This window comes from Lithobates pipiens, unplaced genomic scaffold, assembly GCF_037356315.1.
Source record: "Lithobates pipiens isolate NorthernLeopardFrog02 unplaced genomic scaffold, aLitPip1_a1.2 Scaffold_28, whole genome shotgun sequence".
Taxonomy (NCBI): domain Eukaryota; kingdom Metazoa; phylum Chordata; class Amphibia; order Anura; family Ranidae; genus Lithobates; species Lithobates pipiens.
This window is the reverse complement of record NW_027507789.1, coordinates 157,932,786-157,949,875: the sequence shown is the minus strand read 5'-3', so window position 1 is coordinate 157,949,875 and position 17,090 is coordinate 157,932,786. Positions and strand designations below refer to the sequence as shown.

Sequence of the window (17,090 nt, the reverse complement as noted above, 5' to 3'; positions counted from 1 at the left end):
CTCAAGACCCAGTAAGCCAGAGGATTTTTGGTGGGAAAGGTGTCCAAGTCTGACCTTGCCCCTAGGTATTTCTGCACCATGTAAATCAGACGCTGGCGATGGTTGCTGGAACCGATCATACCTTGGGGCTGCGGACTAAAAAATTGTCTGAACGCATCGGTCAGACGGCCACCTTCTCCACCGCTCCTTCTGACCGATGCCTCAGCAACACGTTGTCCAGGACCAGGAGTTTGTAACCTCCCAGTCTCTGGGAACACGTTGCACAGACCTTTCTGCAAGGCCTCCCGGAGATGTCTCATCCTCTGCTCCCTCTGCGATGGCAAGATAAGGTCGGCAACCTTATCCTTGTACCGTGGATCAAGGAGAGTGGCCAGCCAGTAATGGTCCCTCTCCTTGATCCGAAGAATACGAGGATCCTTCCGCAGGCTTTGCAGGATCAGGGAGGCCATGCAGCGTAGGTTAGCTGAGGCATTCGGTCCAGAGTCCGCTGGGTCAATAAGGACAACATGATCCGCAGCTACCTCCTCCCAGCCACGTACAAGTCCACGGGTTTCTTGGGACTGTAAATCATCCCTACAAGACTGCTGCTGATGTTGAGTGCCAGCCTCCACCTCCATGCTGACACAATCATCCTCCTCCTCCTCATCCTGTGTGATGGGTGGGACAGCAGGAACACTGTCTGGATAAAGGGGGCCTTGAGAGGCAAGGAAGTCCTCCTCTTCCTGCCTCTGTTCTGCCTCAAGTGCCCTGTCCATTATTCCACGCAGCGTATGCTCCAACAGGTGGGCAAGAGGTACAGTGTCACTGATGCATGCATCCCTGATCATGCCCCACTGGCGTGGTGAGAAAAAAACCGAGCTCCCCTGACCCTGTCCTGGTGCCGTAGTCTCACAAGTACTCATTGATGGCCCTCTGCTGCGTGTGCAGCCGCTGCAGCATGGCCAACATTGAGTTCCACCTCGTGGGCATGTCACATATAAGGTGGTTCTTGGGCAGGTTCAACTCCTTTTGGAGCTCAGCCAGCCGAGCACAGGCATTAAATGATCGGTGGAAATGCACACAGACTTTCCTGGCCTGCTTCAGGACATCCTGTAAGCCCGGGTACCTGCCCAAGAACCACTGCACCACCAGGTTAAGGACGTGAGCCACACAGGGCACATGGGTCAGTTGTCCCTGTTCGAGGGCGGAGAGGAGGTTGGTGCCATTGTCGCAAACCACCAATCCTGGCTTAAGCTGGCGTGGCGTCAACCACCTCTCGGCCTGCCCCTGCAGAGCTGACAAAATATCTGCCCCAGTGTGGCTCCTGTCCCCTAAACAAACCAGTGCAAGCACGGCCTGGCATCATTTTGCCTGCGTAGCCCCTTGAACACCTACGGAGCACCGCTGGTTCTGAGGACAGAGCACTGGAAGAGGCCATGGAGAAAGAAGAAGAGGAGGGGGTGGAGGAGAGAGGTGTGTCACAACCAGTATTAGCATTTTGGAGGCGTGGTGGCGGAAACAACCTCCAACACTACTGCGCCTTGTCCTGCATCCTTCCCAGCTGCCAGAAGAGTGACCCAATGGGCCGTTAAAGACGGGTAACGTCTTTGTCCATGCCTGCTGGACCATGAGTCAGCGGTAATATGCACCTTACCGCTGACCGCCCTGTCCAGCGAGGCAAGGACATTGCCTTCCACATGCCAGTAGAGAGCCGGAATCGCCTTCCGTGAGAAAAAGTGGCGTTTGGGGACCTGCCACTGAGGAACCGCACATTGTACAAACTCACGGAAGGGGGCCGAGTCTACCAACTGAAAAGGCAGCAGTTGAAGTGCTAGCAATTTAGCCAAGCTAGCATTCAACTGCTGGGCATGTGGATGGCTGGGAGTGAACTTCTTTCAACGGTCCAGCAGCTGGGGCAGGGAAATTTGCCTGCTATAATCGGACGTGGGTGTACTGCTAGCAGAGTGCCCGGAAGCACTTGGCTGTGACACACCTAATTCTACACCTTCATTTCTCTTAGAGCAGGTTTCAGAGAGGACTGAAGGTCTAGTGAGGTTGGAGATCCCAGCTGATGAGGAGCAAGGAGAGGTCTGCTTTGTTCTTTGGTGTGGTTCTTTTAGGTACGCTTGCCAACGAGCTTCATGGCAGGTCAACATATGTCTGGTCAAGCATGTGGTGCCCAAGCGGCTGATGTTTTGGCCCCGCGAGATACGCTTGAGACATATGTTGCAAATAGCAGCGGTGCGATCTGATGCACTCATCTCAAAAAAGGCCCACACCAAAGAACTTTTAGTATAACGCGCAGAGGCAGTGCCCTGCACAGGCGGAGCTCTGCGGTGTGATTCAGTCGGTGTGCTGCCCCTAAGCTGGCCCCCAAAGGGCATCCCGCCTCATTGGAGATGTGCCTCCTCCTCCTCCCTCCTACCAGGCACCCACGTGGAGTCAGTGCCCTCATCATCCCCTCCCTCTTCATCGCTGGAGCAAACCTGGCAGTATGCTGCAGCTTGTGGAACATGACTGCCAGATTGCTGTCCTTCTTGAGCATACCCTCTCTCTGCACTAAAGCTACTGCCTTCCTCTAGCTGAGTTTCATCATCAGAGCCTACAAAACACTGGGCATCCTCCTGGAGCATGTAGCCAACACTGTGCTCAAACGTGGTGGGTCTAGGGAAGGAGTCACTGATGATGACATTGAGACGAGGGAAGACGATGCGTTGGCAGCTGCTTTGCTAGTACCCTGAGCCTGGGTGAGAGAGGATGAGGAGGATGAGGAGGGCTTGGTCATCCACTCTACCAAGTCTTCAGCATGATGCGGCTCAACACGTCCAGCTGCCGAAAATAAGGACAAGTGTGTCCCATGGCCACGTGCTGATGACGATGCACCGCGTCCACGACCAGCACTGTTGTCTCTAAACACAGAGCCTGCTTGCCCTCTTATCAGCTCGTGCCTGTCTGCCTCTCCTTGTTGGCCTTCCAGACATGGTAATGGCCTGAAGGGAGATGGGAAAACCAGCAATTGGGTAGTGTATATTGTGCTGGAGGCACACAACACCCACTAACTCCTGCAGATGCCTTTATTATAGAACAACAGGAATTAAAGGGTATATACCGGTGTATACTGTGCTGTGCTGGAGGCACACAACACCAACTAACTGGCTCAATTAGGTAAGAGCTATATAGGTGGATAATGGTGTATACTGCGGTCAGGGCACGCAGACAACACCCACAAACTCCTACAGCTGACTGAAAGCTGAATTACAGAAGAGCAATATAGCTAGCTATATAGGTGGATAATGGTGTATACTGCGGTCAGGGCATGCAGACAACACCCACAAACTCCGACAGCTGACCGAAAGCTCAATTACAGAAGAGCAATATAGCTAGCTATATAGGTGGATAATAATGTATACTGCGGTCAGGGCACGCAGACAACACCCACAAACTCCTATAGCTGACTAAAAGCTGAATTACAGAAGAGCAATATAGCTAGCTATATAGGTGGATAATGGTGTATACTGCGGTCAGGGCACGCAGACAACACCCACAAACTCCTACAGCTGACTGAAAGCTGAATTACAGAAGAGCAATATAGCCAGCTATATAGGTGGATAATGGTGTATACTGCGGTCAAGGCATGCAGACAACACCCAAAAAACTCCTACAGCTGACCGAAAGCTCAATTACAGAAGAGCAATATAGCTAGCTATATAGGTGGATAATGGTGTATACTGCGGTCAGGGCACACAGACAACACCCACAAACTCCTACAGCTGACCGAAAGCTCAATTACAGAAGAGCAATATAGCTAGCTATATAGGTGGTTAATAGTGTATACTGCGGTCAGGGCACGCAGACAACACCCACAAACTCCTACAGCTGACTGAAAGCTGAATTACAGAAGAGCAATATAGCTAGCTATATAGGTGGATAATGGTGTATACTGCGGTCAGGGCACGCAGACAACACCCACAAACCCCTACAGCTGACTGAAAGCTGAATTACAGAAGAGCAATATAGCCAGCTATATAGGTGGATAATGGTGTATACTGCGGTCAGGGCACGCAGACAACACCCACAAACTCCTACAGCTGACTGAAAGCTGAATTAAAGAAGAGCAATATAGCTAGCTATATAGGTGGATAATGGTGTATACTGCGGTCAGGGCACGCAGACAACACCCACAAACTCCTGCAGATGGCTGAAAGCTCCATTACAGAAGAGCAAGAACACTAAATCGGTTGATAACAAACAATGTATACTGTGTTGAAGGTACACAGAGAACACCCACTAACTCCTACAGACGCCAACACACTACACAAGGCCGCCGCGCTGGCGGCCTTATATAGTGTGGGGCGTGTACTACACAGCCTGAGCTATGATTGGCCACAGGCATCCTGCCTGTGGCCAATCATTGCTCTCCTCGCTGCCGGCGCTGTGATTAGCCAAGCATGCGGGGTCACAGCACTGCATGCATGAGCCAGCACTGCACTGCGATGGTGCAGTGCATTGTGGGCCGTGAGCGCCACACGAATTTGGCGCGAATGGCCCATAACGTTCGGTATTCGCCGAACGTGCAAACTGCCGATGTTCGAGTCGAACGTATGTTCGACTCGAACACTCAGCTCATCCCTAGTAATTGTAATAACTTTTAACATTTACTATCTTAAACATATATGTTGCTCAAAATAAAATTGTGACATTTTTAACCGGTTCCCGACCAGCGCACACCGATGTACGTCAGCAGAATGGCACGGGCAGGCATATTTCGCCTAACTGGTACATCCAATCTTTAATGCCGCCCTGCCATCGCGAGCGCGCCTCCGGGGGTACGCTACCGTGCCGGTCGGGAGTCCCGTGAGTCTGGTCGCAGGTCCCGCGGACTCGATCGCCGCGGGCATACCCGCGATGGTCTCATGGGGTGGCTGAATGGAGAAATGCCGTTGTAAACAGCATTTCCCCATTCTGCCTAGCAACTAGTGACGCTGATCTCTGCTCCATGTGATTGGAGCAGAGATCAGTGTTCACTAAATGAAAGCCCAGCCCCCCACAGTTAGTAACACACCCCTAGGAACACTTAACCCCTACACTGCCACACACTGGTTAACCCCTTTACTGCCAGTGTCATTTAAACAGGAATCACTGCATTTATATAGCAGTGATTGCTGTATAAATGACAATAGTCCCAAAAATGTGTCAAAAATGTCCGATATGTCCGCCATAATGTCGCAGTCACAATAAAAATCGCTGATCGCCGCCATTACTAGTAAAAAAAAAATGATAAAAAATTATTAATAAAAATGCCATAAAACTATCCCTATTTGGTAAACGCTATAACTTTTGCGCAAACCAATCAATAATCGCTTATTGCGATTTTTTTTACCAAAAATATGTAGAAGAATACGTATCGGCCTAAACTGAGGGAAAAAAAATTTTTTTTATATATTTTTGGGGGATATTTATTATAACAAAATGTAAAAAATAATGTGTTTTTTTCAAAATTATCGCTCTATTTTTGTTTATAACGCAAAAAATAAAAACCGCAGGGGTGATCAAATACCACCAAAAGAAAGCTCTATTTGTGGTAAAAAAAGGACGTCAATTTTGTTTGCGAGCCACGTCGCACGACCGCGCAATTGTCAGTTAAAGCGACGCAGTGCAGAATCGCAAAAAGTGGTCTGGTCTTAGGCCAGCAAAATGGTCCGGTCTGTAAGTGATTAATAGGGTGTAAAAGTGTCTTGGCACCAGAAAAATCCATATTTCTGTGTTTTTCCAATTGTTCCAAGAGCATAAGTGTAGGCACGTGTGCTTCCTCGTCCATTGGAATCTATGCCCATGGATTTCCCACTGATTTTCAGGGGAATAAATTGCGTGTTATACACCAATAAATACGGTATGTGAACCCAGCCTAAAAAACTTTAAAGTGGACCTTAACTCAAAAGTAAAATTGCTGCTTATTCCCTCTCCACCCCCATCACTAACACTTTTGACATTTTTTTTATTCCGGGAATGAAGTGCACTTGGGCATGTCCCTTGCCCACACCCCCCGCCTGCAGCCTCCGGGGACACGTTACATGTCCCAGGAGGCTGCAGAACCAGTCCCGCATCACCTCCTGACCCTGCTGGAAGGAAATCTTCCATGCGCATGCGAGGGAGTGACGATATTGGTGCTCTGGCCACTCACAGCGCCGGAAAGCCACGATATCCGGAAGACACGCCGAGGGAACATGTCAGCTCCCTCGGTGTGTATCGGGTGAGATGTCGGGGGCTCGTTCTAAGGTAAGTATTTCATAATGAGCTAGTATGCGGTGCATACTAGCTCATTATGCCATTTGCCTTGCTGGTGTGAAAAAAAACAAAAAATATGTCAGCGGGTTTATTACCGCTTTAAGTTCCTCTTTAACTTGCTGCACACATACTGTACATTTACATGTATTCATGTTAACAGGTATATTTCAAATACAAACTTTTTGTTGTAGAATAGTGGATAAATGGTCAGGGCACAGATTATTACTTTACCTCTTCCTTCAGTAATCGCTCAAATTCCTCTTTCTGCCTCTTCTCTGATTCCAAAGTACTTGTTTGCACCTTCTATATAAAAGTACAGAATTAACTAGATGACTGTCACTGTAATACTTTCACCCAATCAGCATGGTTATTGGCCATATCTAGAAAAGGCTAATAAACTCCAGTTTCATTAACAGGATATCACAATTTCCCTCTTTGGAACAACAATGCCAAGTGTACTCAGCTTGTAATAAAGGTTCCCATGATCCTCATTCCTGCATTCTGTAATTAGCTCACTGGCTTTAACCCCTAACAGAGCCTAAAGTCAAATTACATGCAGCCCTGGCATTTGTCATCTTGTTAGACGGTGAGTTCGTAAAACTGTGACCATACAATTGACAATTTTGAAATAAATGTTCATGCAAATATTCATATGAATATTCTCAGCACATTCGATCTCTTGACGATTGTCCTTAGAAAGTACAGTAATACATTGGTTTGCGAGTAACGTGGTATAGGTCCTTTTGCAAGATGAGCAACATTTTTTTAAATTAACGTGACGTGATATGTGAAAGCTGTTTTGCAAGACGAGCAGTAGGACAATCACCATTTTAATGTAAAAAAAATAAAATTAGAATTACACTCCCGCATTAAGGAGTCTGGTGCTCATCCATGTAAAGCCGCTGATGTATACAGTAAACCACTGGTGTAAACAGTACTGTATGTGGCCAGGGATCCAGGGGCGCTGGTGGCTCCTAGTGCTTTCTGGAGAACTCGGAGACACTCCCTGCTGGGTGGGGCGGGCATAACATTCAGAGCACATGAAAGTGTCAACAGTTCGAGTGGCTCTGAGTTCTTCAGAAAGTGCCCCCGCACCTCTGGCCACATACAGAAATGTAATCACCAGCGCCCCGCACCTCTTTCCACATACAGTCATGTATACACCAGTGCCCCCGCACCTCTGGCCACATACAGTAATGTATACACTAACGCCTCCGCACCTCTGGCCACATACAGTAATGTATACACCAGCACCCCTGCACCTCTGGCCACATACAGTAATGTATACACTAATGCCTCCGCACCTCTGGCCACATACAGTAATGTATACACCAGTGACCCCGCACCTCTAGCCACATACAGTACTGCATACATCAGCGCCCCCGCACCTCTGGCCACATACAGTAATGTATACACCAGCGGCTTTAATGGATGAGCACCAGACTCCTTAACATGAGTTATAAGCTGTTAGTGTAATTCCCCAAAAAATGTTTACATTAAAACTGAACCTTCTACTGTTCAGATTGCCCCTGTACCTCTGGCCACATACTGTATACACCATACACTTTATACTGTACTGTATTTTGCATTGCTGTGATCATTTTCATATGGATAATTGGTTGTGGAAGGAATCATCTAAGTTTCCGTTATCTCTTATGGGGAAATTCACTTTTATATACAAGTGCTTTGGATTACAAGCATGTTTCCGGAAAATAAATTATGCTCACAATCCAAGGTATTACTGTACTTTAAAATTTTGTTTGCTTTTTAACATTTGATTTTAGAATGAAAGAAATTTCCCAAAATGTAAAACACATACACTGTTAGAAATCTGTTTGTTCGAGAAAAATTTACCATCCTGCTCCTTTACTATTTCTTGTCACTTCGGTTGAAAATGACCATCAATTTGATCCCAACAATGATTAGAAAATTGAAACAAACATTTCAAACAAAATTTACTAGTGTATGGCCAGCTGTAGGGAACAACTGAATGATCATGTACCAGGAACAACGGAATTCGTAAATGGAAGTGTACATTAACATTTCATAGCAGTAAATTTCATCTCCCTATGACCTGTCTGACTAAAACAATCTGTACAACTCTTCTGGAAGTATGGATGGATGAGCACAGGGGGCACAGCAGCATTGCCATTCTGAGATGAGTGGGCACATCATATATAAATGGTCAATATAGTGAACTTGGTGTTGACTTATTCACTGTAAGGTCATTACAGAGGACAAAGGGGCACTCTTGTTGGCTAGACCCCCTCTGTACTGACCCCCCCCATGATCCCCTTCCTGCAGCGCTGCTGACCAGCCTCCCGTCCTCCCCCTCCTGCTGGCTACAGCTGCTGGGGATCAGTGTCAGGATGGAGAGTGGGGAGGAAGCTGAGGCTGATAAACATTTCCTGTTGACCAGCGCTTTCCTAAATGAACACAGTGAGCGATCGATACCAATCGCTCCTGTGTTCATTCATCAATGAAGCATAGTACACAGTTTACTATGCTTCAGATTGAATGGATAGGCTTTTATTCATTCACCTGCAGTGCAGCTAAGGTCTGTTTATACTTTTGATGTCTCAACAAAACACCCCCCCCCCAAAAAAAAACAGTAAGACCTTGTTCACATGGGGCATATTACAGCATTTACCATTGAGAGGCTATGTTTACCTTCTGTGCATCCCTGTGCAGGCAGTTCCATTTATGTCTATTGGGAAGCAATGGTTGCACAGACACAGCCGCTGCTCTCGATTTGACATCTGTGTTGGTATGAGTACATGTCCCTGATCTTACAGTGTCTACTTTGCACCTGCACCCACACAAATGTCAGATTGGGAGCAGCGACTGAATCCGTGCAACCCCTGTATCAATTGACATGACTAGGACTGCCTGCACAGGGATACATTGAACACCTGTGCATCCCCACGCGTGTAGACACGGCTTGTACACAAGCGTATACCTTATGTGAATGGGGCCTTAGTAGGAATTTAACAGATTTGTAAGTTATGTTGTTGTGTATCCTTGACTTTTTTTTACTGCGCCCCCAGATTAGATCAGAAGTTGGCATACAAACCTCAAGCTTAGCCGTCAGTTTGGTGACCTCTTTTTTACAGTTATCAGAAAGAGCACTGAGGTTCTCTACTGCTTGCTGCTTGGCTTTATTCTCACTCTGTAACAAAAGAGAGTAACATATTGATTGTGGTCACAGATGGAAGTACCCATCATATTGTAATCCTGCATATTTTCCTGCCTTAGTATTTGTATCTTTTCCTGTATTAAGAGTCTTACTCTTTGTTATTGCACAAAATATACAATATATAATGATTTTTGGTCGAATTTGTTCATTTTGTACTCAGTGGAACTAGCAATCCAGCTAGATTGGGCTTGTTTCCAGCAGACGTCTATTGTTTTCCTACCCAAAACTGGGGCTGTGGATATCCTCTTCCCTACATAATAGCAATTAATACCAATACTAATATCAACACTAATATCAAATGTCAGTATGCCAAATGTGGTCAACAATGATCTATCAAAATTGTTGGGAAGGTAATACTCTATCCAAGTAACCATATACAGTTGTGCTCATAAGTTTACATACCCTGGCAGAATTTATGATTTCTTGGCCATTTTTCAGAGAATATGAATGATAACACAAAAACTTTTTTCACTCATGGTTAGCGTTTGGCTGAAGCCATTTATTATCAATCAACTGTGTTTACTCTTTTTAAATCATAATGGCAACAGAAACTACCCAAATGACCCTGATCAAAACTTCACATACCCCAGTTCTTAATACTGTCTATTGCCCCCTTTAACATCAATGACAGCTTGAAGTCTTTTGTGGTATTTGTGGATGAGGCTCTTTATCTTCTCAGATGGTAAAGCTGCTCATTCCTATTGGCAAAAAGCCTCCAGTTCCTGTAAATTCTTGAGCTGTCTTACATAAACTGCACGTTTGAGATCTCCCCAGAGTGGGCCAATGATATTGAGGTCAGGAGACTGAGGTCCACTTGGCCTTGTATTTTGGATCATTGTCATGTTGGAATGTCCAAGGACGTCCCATGTGCAGCTTCCTGGCTGATGAATGCAAATGTTCCTCCAGTATTTTTTGGTAACATAATGCCTTTATCTTGCCATCAATTTTGGCCAAATTTCCTGTGCCTTTGTAGCTCACACATCCCCAAAACATCAGCAATCCACCTCCGTGTTTCACAGTAGGAATGGTGTACCATTCATCATAGGCCTTGCTGACTCCTCTCCAAATGTAGTGTTTATGGTTGTGGCCAAAAAGCAAAATTTTGGTCTCATCACTTCAAATGACTTTGTGCCAGAAGGTTTGAGGCTTGTCTCTGTGCTGTTTAGTATATTGTAAGTGGGATACTTTGTGGCATTTGCGTAGTAATAGCTTTCTTCTGGCGACTCGACCATGCAGGCCATCTTTCTTCAAGAGCCTCCTTATTGCGCATTTTGAAACAGCCACACCACGTTTTCAGAGAGTCCTGTATTTCACCTGAAGTTTTTTGTGTTTTTTTCTTTGCATCCCGAACAATTTTCCTGGCAGTTGTGGCTGACATTTTATTTGGTCTACCTGACTGTGGTTTGGTTTCAACAGAACCCCTCATTTTCCACTTCTTGATTAGAGTTTGAACACTGCTGATTGGCATTCTCAATTCCTTGGATATCTTTTATATCCCTTTCCTGTTTTATACAGTTCAGCTACCTTTTCCCGCAGATCCTTTGACAATTCTTTTGCTTTCCCCATGACTCAGAATCCAGAAACCTCAGTGCAGCACTGGATGAAAGATGCAAGGGTCTGTCTGGAGTCCAGAAACTCATTGACCTTTTATACACACACACACACTAATTACAAGCAAACAGATGACAAGTGAGGATGGTTACCTTTAATAGCCATTCAAAACCCTTTGTGTCAACTTGTGTGCATGTTATCAGGCCAAAATCACCATGGTATGTAAACTTTTTATCAGGGTCATTTGGGTAGTTTCTGTTGTCATTATGATTTAAGAAGATAATAAATGGCTTCAGCCAAAAACTAACCATGAGTGAAAGAAATGCTTTCGTGCTAGTATTCAGATTCTCTGAAAAATGGCCAAGAAATCAAATTCTGCCAGGGTATGTAAACGTATGAGCACAACTGTGTGTTTGAAAGTACATATCCTATCATATAAGACAGGGGTCTTCAACCTTTTTTCACTTAAGGGCTGGATTCAATTTATGTGAATGCATGGAGGGCTGCATTCACCTGCTAATAAATTAAGATAATAATAAGATACCTAACATGTCATGCTTTAAAACTCGTGAAATGGTGACAAACTACAGTACTTAAAAATCTCCATAGGCGATGCTTTAAAAATTTCTACATGTTACCAGTTTAGAGTTACAGAGGAGGTCTAGTACTAGAATTATTACTCTCTCTCTAACGATCCCAGCGATACCTCACATGTTTGGTGTTAACACTGTTTACATTTGCGGGTGCGACCTACCTATGCGTTCACTTGAATGCAGAATGGAGGGATGGGCGCTTAAAAAAATAAATAAATTTGTATATAGTTTTTTGTTTTTTTTACACTGTCCCTTAATTTTTTTTTATCACTTTTATTGCTCACACAAGCAATGTAAACATGCCTTGTGACAGTAATGCCACTTATACATGATCAGACTGTCCGGCGGACTTAGCCCGGCAGATAAACAGCCGGACTTTGAAGCGGAGGTCTGCCGAACTTTTTCGAATGAGCGGACCTGCCCACACACAACTGGACTTTTCCGCCGTACTTTTGAAATAAACAGACTTACCCTTACATGGAGGAAAGTCCATTAATTTTGAACGCGGCTCCAGGTAGCCGGGACTAGCGAAGGAAGTCAATGTCGCCACCTTCGGTGGCGAGATTGACACGTCGATGGCCCCGTCACCTGGTATGGACTTAAAGGGGAAGCCCTATGCCGGAAAAACGGCGCGGGGGTCCCCCCAAGGTCCATATAAGACCCTTATCCGAGCACACAGCCCGGCCGGTCAGGAAAGGGGGTGGGGACGAGCGAGCCCCCCACCCCAAAGCACCTTGTTCCCATGTTAATGAGGACAAGGGCCTCTTCCCGACAACCCTGGCCATTGGTTGTCGGAGTCTGCGGGCGGGGGGCTTATCGGAATCCGGGAGCCCCCTTTTTATAATGTACCCCTACCCATTCACCTGTAAATAAAATGTAATTAAAACACAACACAGGGTTTCAAAATCATTTATTGCACAGCTCCGGGGGTCTTCTTCCGTCTTGGAGGGTCTTCTCGCCGGACTCCTCCGCTATCTTCTGCTCTTTTGCTAGCTCTTTTACTAACGGAGGAGCCCGGCTTTCTTCTTCGTTGCCACCCGGGGGTCTTCTTCCGACTTCGGGGTCTTGTCCCCCTCTTCGGGGGTCTTGTCCCCCTCTTCGGGGGTCTTGTCCCCCTCTTCGGTTCTTCTTGCCGGGCCTCCGCTTTCTTCCTTTAGCTCTTTTACTAGCGGTGGCCAGGTCTTCTGTCGCCGCCTCTTCTTCCGACTTCGGGGGTCTTGTCCCCCTCTTTGGTTCTTCTTGCCGGGCCTCCGCTCCTTCTTCCAGCTCTTTTACTGGCGGTGGCACGGTCTTCTTTCGCCGCCTTCTCTTCTTCTTCCTTGAGATGTTGACTCAACGCTGTCTCTGGCCATAATGACAGGGACGTGATGCGCGGCGACTTATATAGGGACAATGGGCGGGGTCACCGGGTGATGTCCCCCGCCCATTATGATGTCACAGTCCCAGCATCCCAGGGTCTTACACGCTTTATATGGTGACTGTGGGGAAATAGGACTCCCAGGTGCTGAATTACCAAATTCGATAGAAGAATTTCTTCCAAACACAAAATAGGTTCTCAGATTATATAAAAGGCCCAACTCCAAACGGTGTGCATATAGAGTGGAAAGATAAGGCCATATAGCGTAATTCCGTTTGTAAAATAAATTTATTAAAAAAAGGTAGCAAACTTACATTTAAGTAGTTTTTTCAAGCGCTTTCAGTATAAAAATGGTGGCAGTGGAGTCCACCCGACGCGTTTCATCCTCATAGACATCGTCTGGAGTGTACCTCCACTGATGCCGGACTTACTTATATAGACTATTGAGCACAAATGAGCAAGATTCCATCTTCCTGTGTCACCGCGTGTCACTTCTGGTTTTGAGTTAAGATGGCCACTAGGCGTGCGTTCCACGCCTCTATTAAATTGTGTAACTTTGCGTTCCACTATAATAGCCTGTGGTATAACCAATCTAATCACTTCCGGATAGAATCAAGATGGCGACCGGGCGTGCACTCCACGCCGCCATCTGTTGCCCTGCATTTCCCCCATATCATCTTATAGTGGAACACATAACGTCACTGCCGGAAGTGATGCAATGAAACAGACCGCATCACTCCCGGGTAATCTCAGAATGATCTCCAAGTGTACGAATCATGCCTAGGTCTCATTATATTATTTGCGTTCCATTCGCGTTCCACCGTCCATCGACGGCAACGTGAGTGCCAGACTAGCACTTACCAGACCGGTGAGGGCGCTTGGGCAGAGGGTGGTCTCCTGTACGTATCCGACTTACAACCCCTGATAGAGTAGACAGGTGGCTGAGAGTGCGGAGTGGTAAGAGAGCCTGTGGTGTGGCTCCAGGAGCAGGAACTCGCAGGAAACTTCAGCAGCAGGTATTTAGGCAGGACACAGGCAAAACTGGGTGCAGAGCAGGAACTGAGCAGGCAGGTCCGGGTTCAGGCAGGGTTCGGCAACAGACAGACAGCAGAAGTACAGAAGGAGCAGGCAGGAGCGAGGTCAAACAGGCCGAGGTCAGGTGCAGGCAGAGGTCAGGGGTGTCCAAGGAGAGCCGGGTCGTCAGGAGATCAGGAAGCAGAAATGCAGGATACAGGCAACGGAACAGGAACCGGGCAGCTGTTGATCAGGCAGCACCTGAATGGACTAAGCAGCAGACCTAAATAGGCCGATTGGCGCCAAGCGCCGCGCGCGTGCCGTCGTGCACGGGCGCGCGCGCACCCGGGCGCCAGCACACACACCAGCGTCTCCCGAAGCGCACACAACAGGGCGCACCGGCGCGCATCGACGCGCACCGGCGCCAGCAGGAGCACGCATGGGCACACACCGGCGCGCACCAGCGCCCGCAGAAGCGTGCACAGGAACGCGCACCCCCGCACGCACAGCCGCACATCGGCACACACCAGCGCTGGCAGCACCGCGACCATCCAGGTAACGTCCCTGACAGTGCCCCCTCCTTAAGGGCAGACTCCGGCTGCCCAAGTGAGAGGATCTGGAAACCTGCCGGTTCTTGAAGGCCCGCAAAAGTTCCTGAGCATGCAGGTTTCCCTCTGGCTCCCAGGAGTTGTCTTCAGGGCCATACCCTTTCCATTTGATGAGGTACTGGGTTACATTACCCTTCTTCCTACAATCAAGAATTGCTTCGACCTCAAACTCCTCTTCGTTGTCCACTATAACAGGTTCGGGTGGGCCAGTAGTGCGGCCAACAAAGGGGTTTGGGGTAACGGGTTTCAATAAGGTCACGTGAAAGACCGGGTGCACTCTAAGAGAGTCAGGTAGGTTAAGTTCATAGGCAACTTAATTTATCTTCCTCTTTACTGTGAAAGGGCCCATGAATTTAGGGCCTAATTTCCTGGAGGGACAGGCCATCTTTAGGTTAGCTGTGGCTAACCACACTTGGTCGCCGGATGCCAGAACAAGTTCTCCACGTCTCTTCTTGTCAAACGTCCGTTTATAGTATTCCTGGGACTTGGCCATAGTCTTCTTTAGGAGTTTGTTGTTATTGGAGAAGAAATCCAAAGTCTCGGAACCTGCAGGAACAGTACATTCTGGAACTGAACTAGGTAAAAAAGCTGGGTGGAAGCAGTAATTGGCAAAGAACGGTGTTTGATTGATGGTGGAATGTAAGGAGTTGTTACATGAGAACTCCACCATAGGTAGTAACAGGACCCAGTCATCTTGCGAAAAAGAAAAAAAAACAGCGGATGTACTGCTCCAGGGACTGATTAGTTCTTTCCGTTTGTCCATTTGTCTGGGGGTGATAAGCAGATGAAAATGCCAATTCAATTTCAAGGGACCCGCAGAGCGCCTTCCAACCTTGAAGTGAATTGGACACCTCGATCAGACACGATACTCGCTGGGACCCCATGCAGCCTTACAATTTCCTTGACAAAGATCTTGGCCGTCTCCATTGCCGAGGGGGTGCCCCTCATCGGGAGGAAGTGAGCCATTTTGGACAACCTATCAACTACAACAAAGATGGTAGAGAACCCCTCGGATGGGGGAAGTTCCACGATAAAAATCCATCGAAATCTTTTTCCACGGTCACTCAGGGACAGGCAAAGGTTTCAGTAGACCCCAAGCCCGTGTCCGGCTGTTTTTACTTCGGGCACAAGTACTACAAGAGTCCACATAGTCCTTACAATCCTTAAGTAGTTGAGGCCACCAAAAGGACCAGCTCGGCAGTCTTCAGGGTACCAAAGTGTCCGGCCATCTTATGGTCGTGGCAGAGCTCCAACAGGTTCACTTTCAAGGCTTCAGGAACCACAATTTTGCCTTTATGCCTTTATGCCAGAACAACCCCTCACTACAGCTGACTTCAGGGACCGGGGGCATTTCCACAGAAGCCTGTCTGATCCGGGAGATAAGGTCCCCTTGGAGGAGCAGGAAGTTCCCAGAAGAGAGGATTGTGTCAGGAGGCAGAGTCTTTTCAGGGTCATAAAACATGCGTGACAGCGCATCCGGCTTGACATTCTTAGAACCAGGTCTATAGGTAATGTGGAATTGGAACCGGGGAAAAAAAAGAGCCCATCTGGCTTGCCGTGGTCTAAGTCTTTTAGCAGTTCTCAAATATTCCAGGTTTTTATGGTCAGTGTAGACCAAGATAGGATGTGCAGCACCCTCCAATAGATAACGCCATTCCTCCAGAGCGGCCCAGAAGTTCTCGGTCTCCAACGCCATAGTTCCTTTCGGATGACGAGAGTTTACGGGAAAAGAATGCCACCGGAAAAAGAAGGCCCTGGCACCCTGTCGCTGAGAGAGCACTGCCCCCACGGCGATTTCTGAAGCATCAACCTCAAGGACGAAGGGCAAGGCGTTTCAGAATAGAGGCAGAAGTAAATAGCGTCTTGAGTCTTTCAAAGGCCACCTGAGCCTCAGGGGTCCAAGAGAATCGGGTACCCTGCCTGGTCAGTTTGGTGATGGGAGCAATAATTGCAGAAAAATCCCTGATGAATTTCCGGTAGAAGTTGGAAAAGCCAATGAAGCTCTGTACACCCTTCTTGTCCACAGGCGCAGGCCAGTCCAGGATGGCAGACACCTTTTGGGGATCCATCTTGATGCCCTCCACTGATATAACCAGGCCCAGGAATTTGATGGACTGGCGTTCAAATTCATACTTTTCGAGTTTCGCATTGAGCCCGTGTAACCTGAGTCAGGTTAAAACGCTATGGACGTGTCTACGGTGGTCCTCCAATGATGAGGAAAAGATTAAGATATCGTCCAGGTATGCAATTACATATAGATCCAGGTAATCACGAAAAATAGCATTGACAAAATTTTGAAAGGTCGCGGGTGCGTTACACAACCCGAAGGGCATGACAAGGTACTCGAAGTGCCCAAAACGAGTACGGAACGCTGTCTTCCATTCGTCTCCTTCACGGATACAGATTAGATTATAAGCTCCGCGAAGATCCAATTTCGAAAAGATGACTGCAGATCCCAGCCTTTGGAATAACTCGGGTACTAGGGGTAAAGGATAACGGTTTTTAAC

The 17,090-nt window shown here is 47.3% G+C and overlaps 1 protein-coding gene across 8 annotated transcripts in view; it reads right to left on the bottom strand.

Moving 5' to 3' along the window:
- CALCOCO2 (calcium binding and coiled-coil domain 2) overlaps window positions 1-17,090 on the bottom strand; it is a 209,473-nt gene that overhangs the window by 63,898 nt on the left and 128,485 nt on the right. For all 8 annotated transcript variants that reach the window (XM_077459788.1, XM_077459784.1, XM_077459780.1 and 5 more), the window contains 2 exons: window positions 9,338-9,433; window positions 6,496-6,567 (listed from right to left, as the gene is read on the bottom strand). In XM_077459788.1, the coding sequence (XP_077315914.1) occupies window positions 6,496-6,567; window positions 9,338-9,433 (168 nt within the window). The remainder of the gene's footprint in view (window positions 1-6,495; window positions 6,568-9,337; window positions 9,434-17,090) is intronic.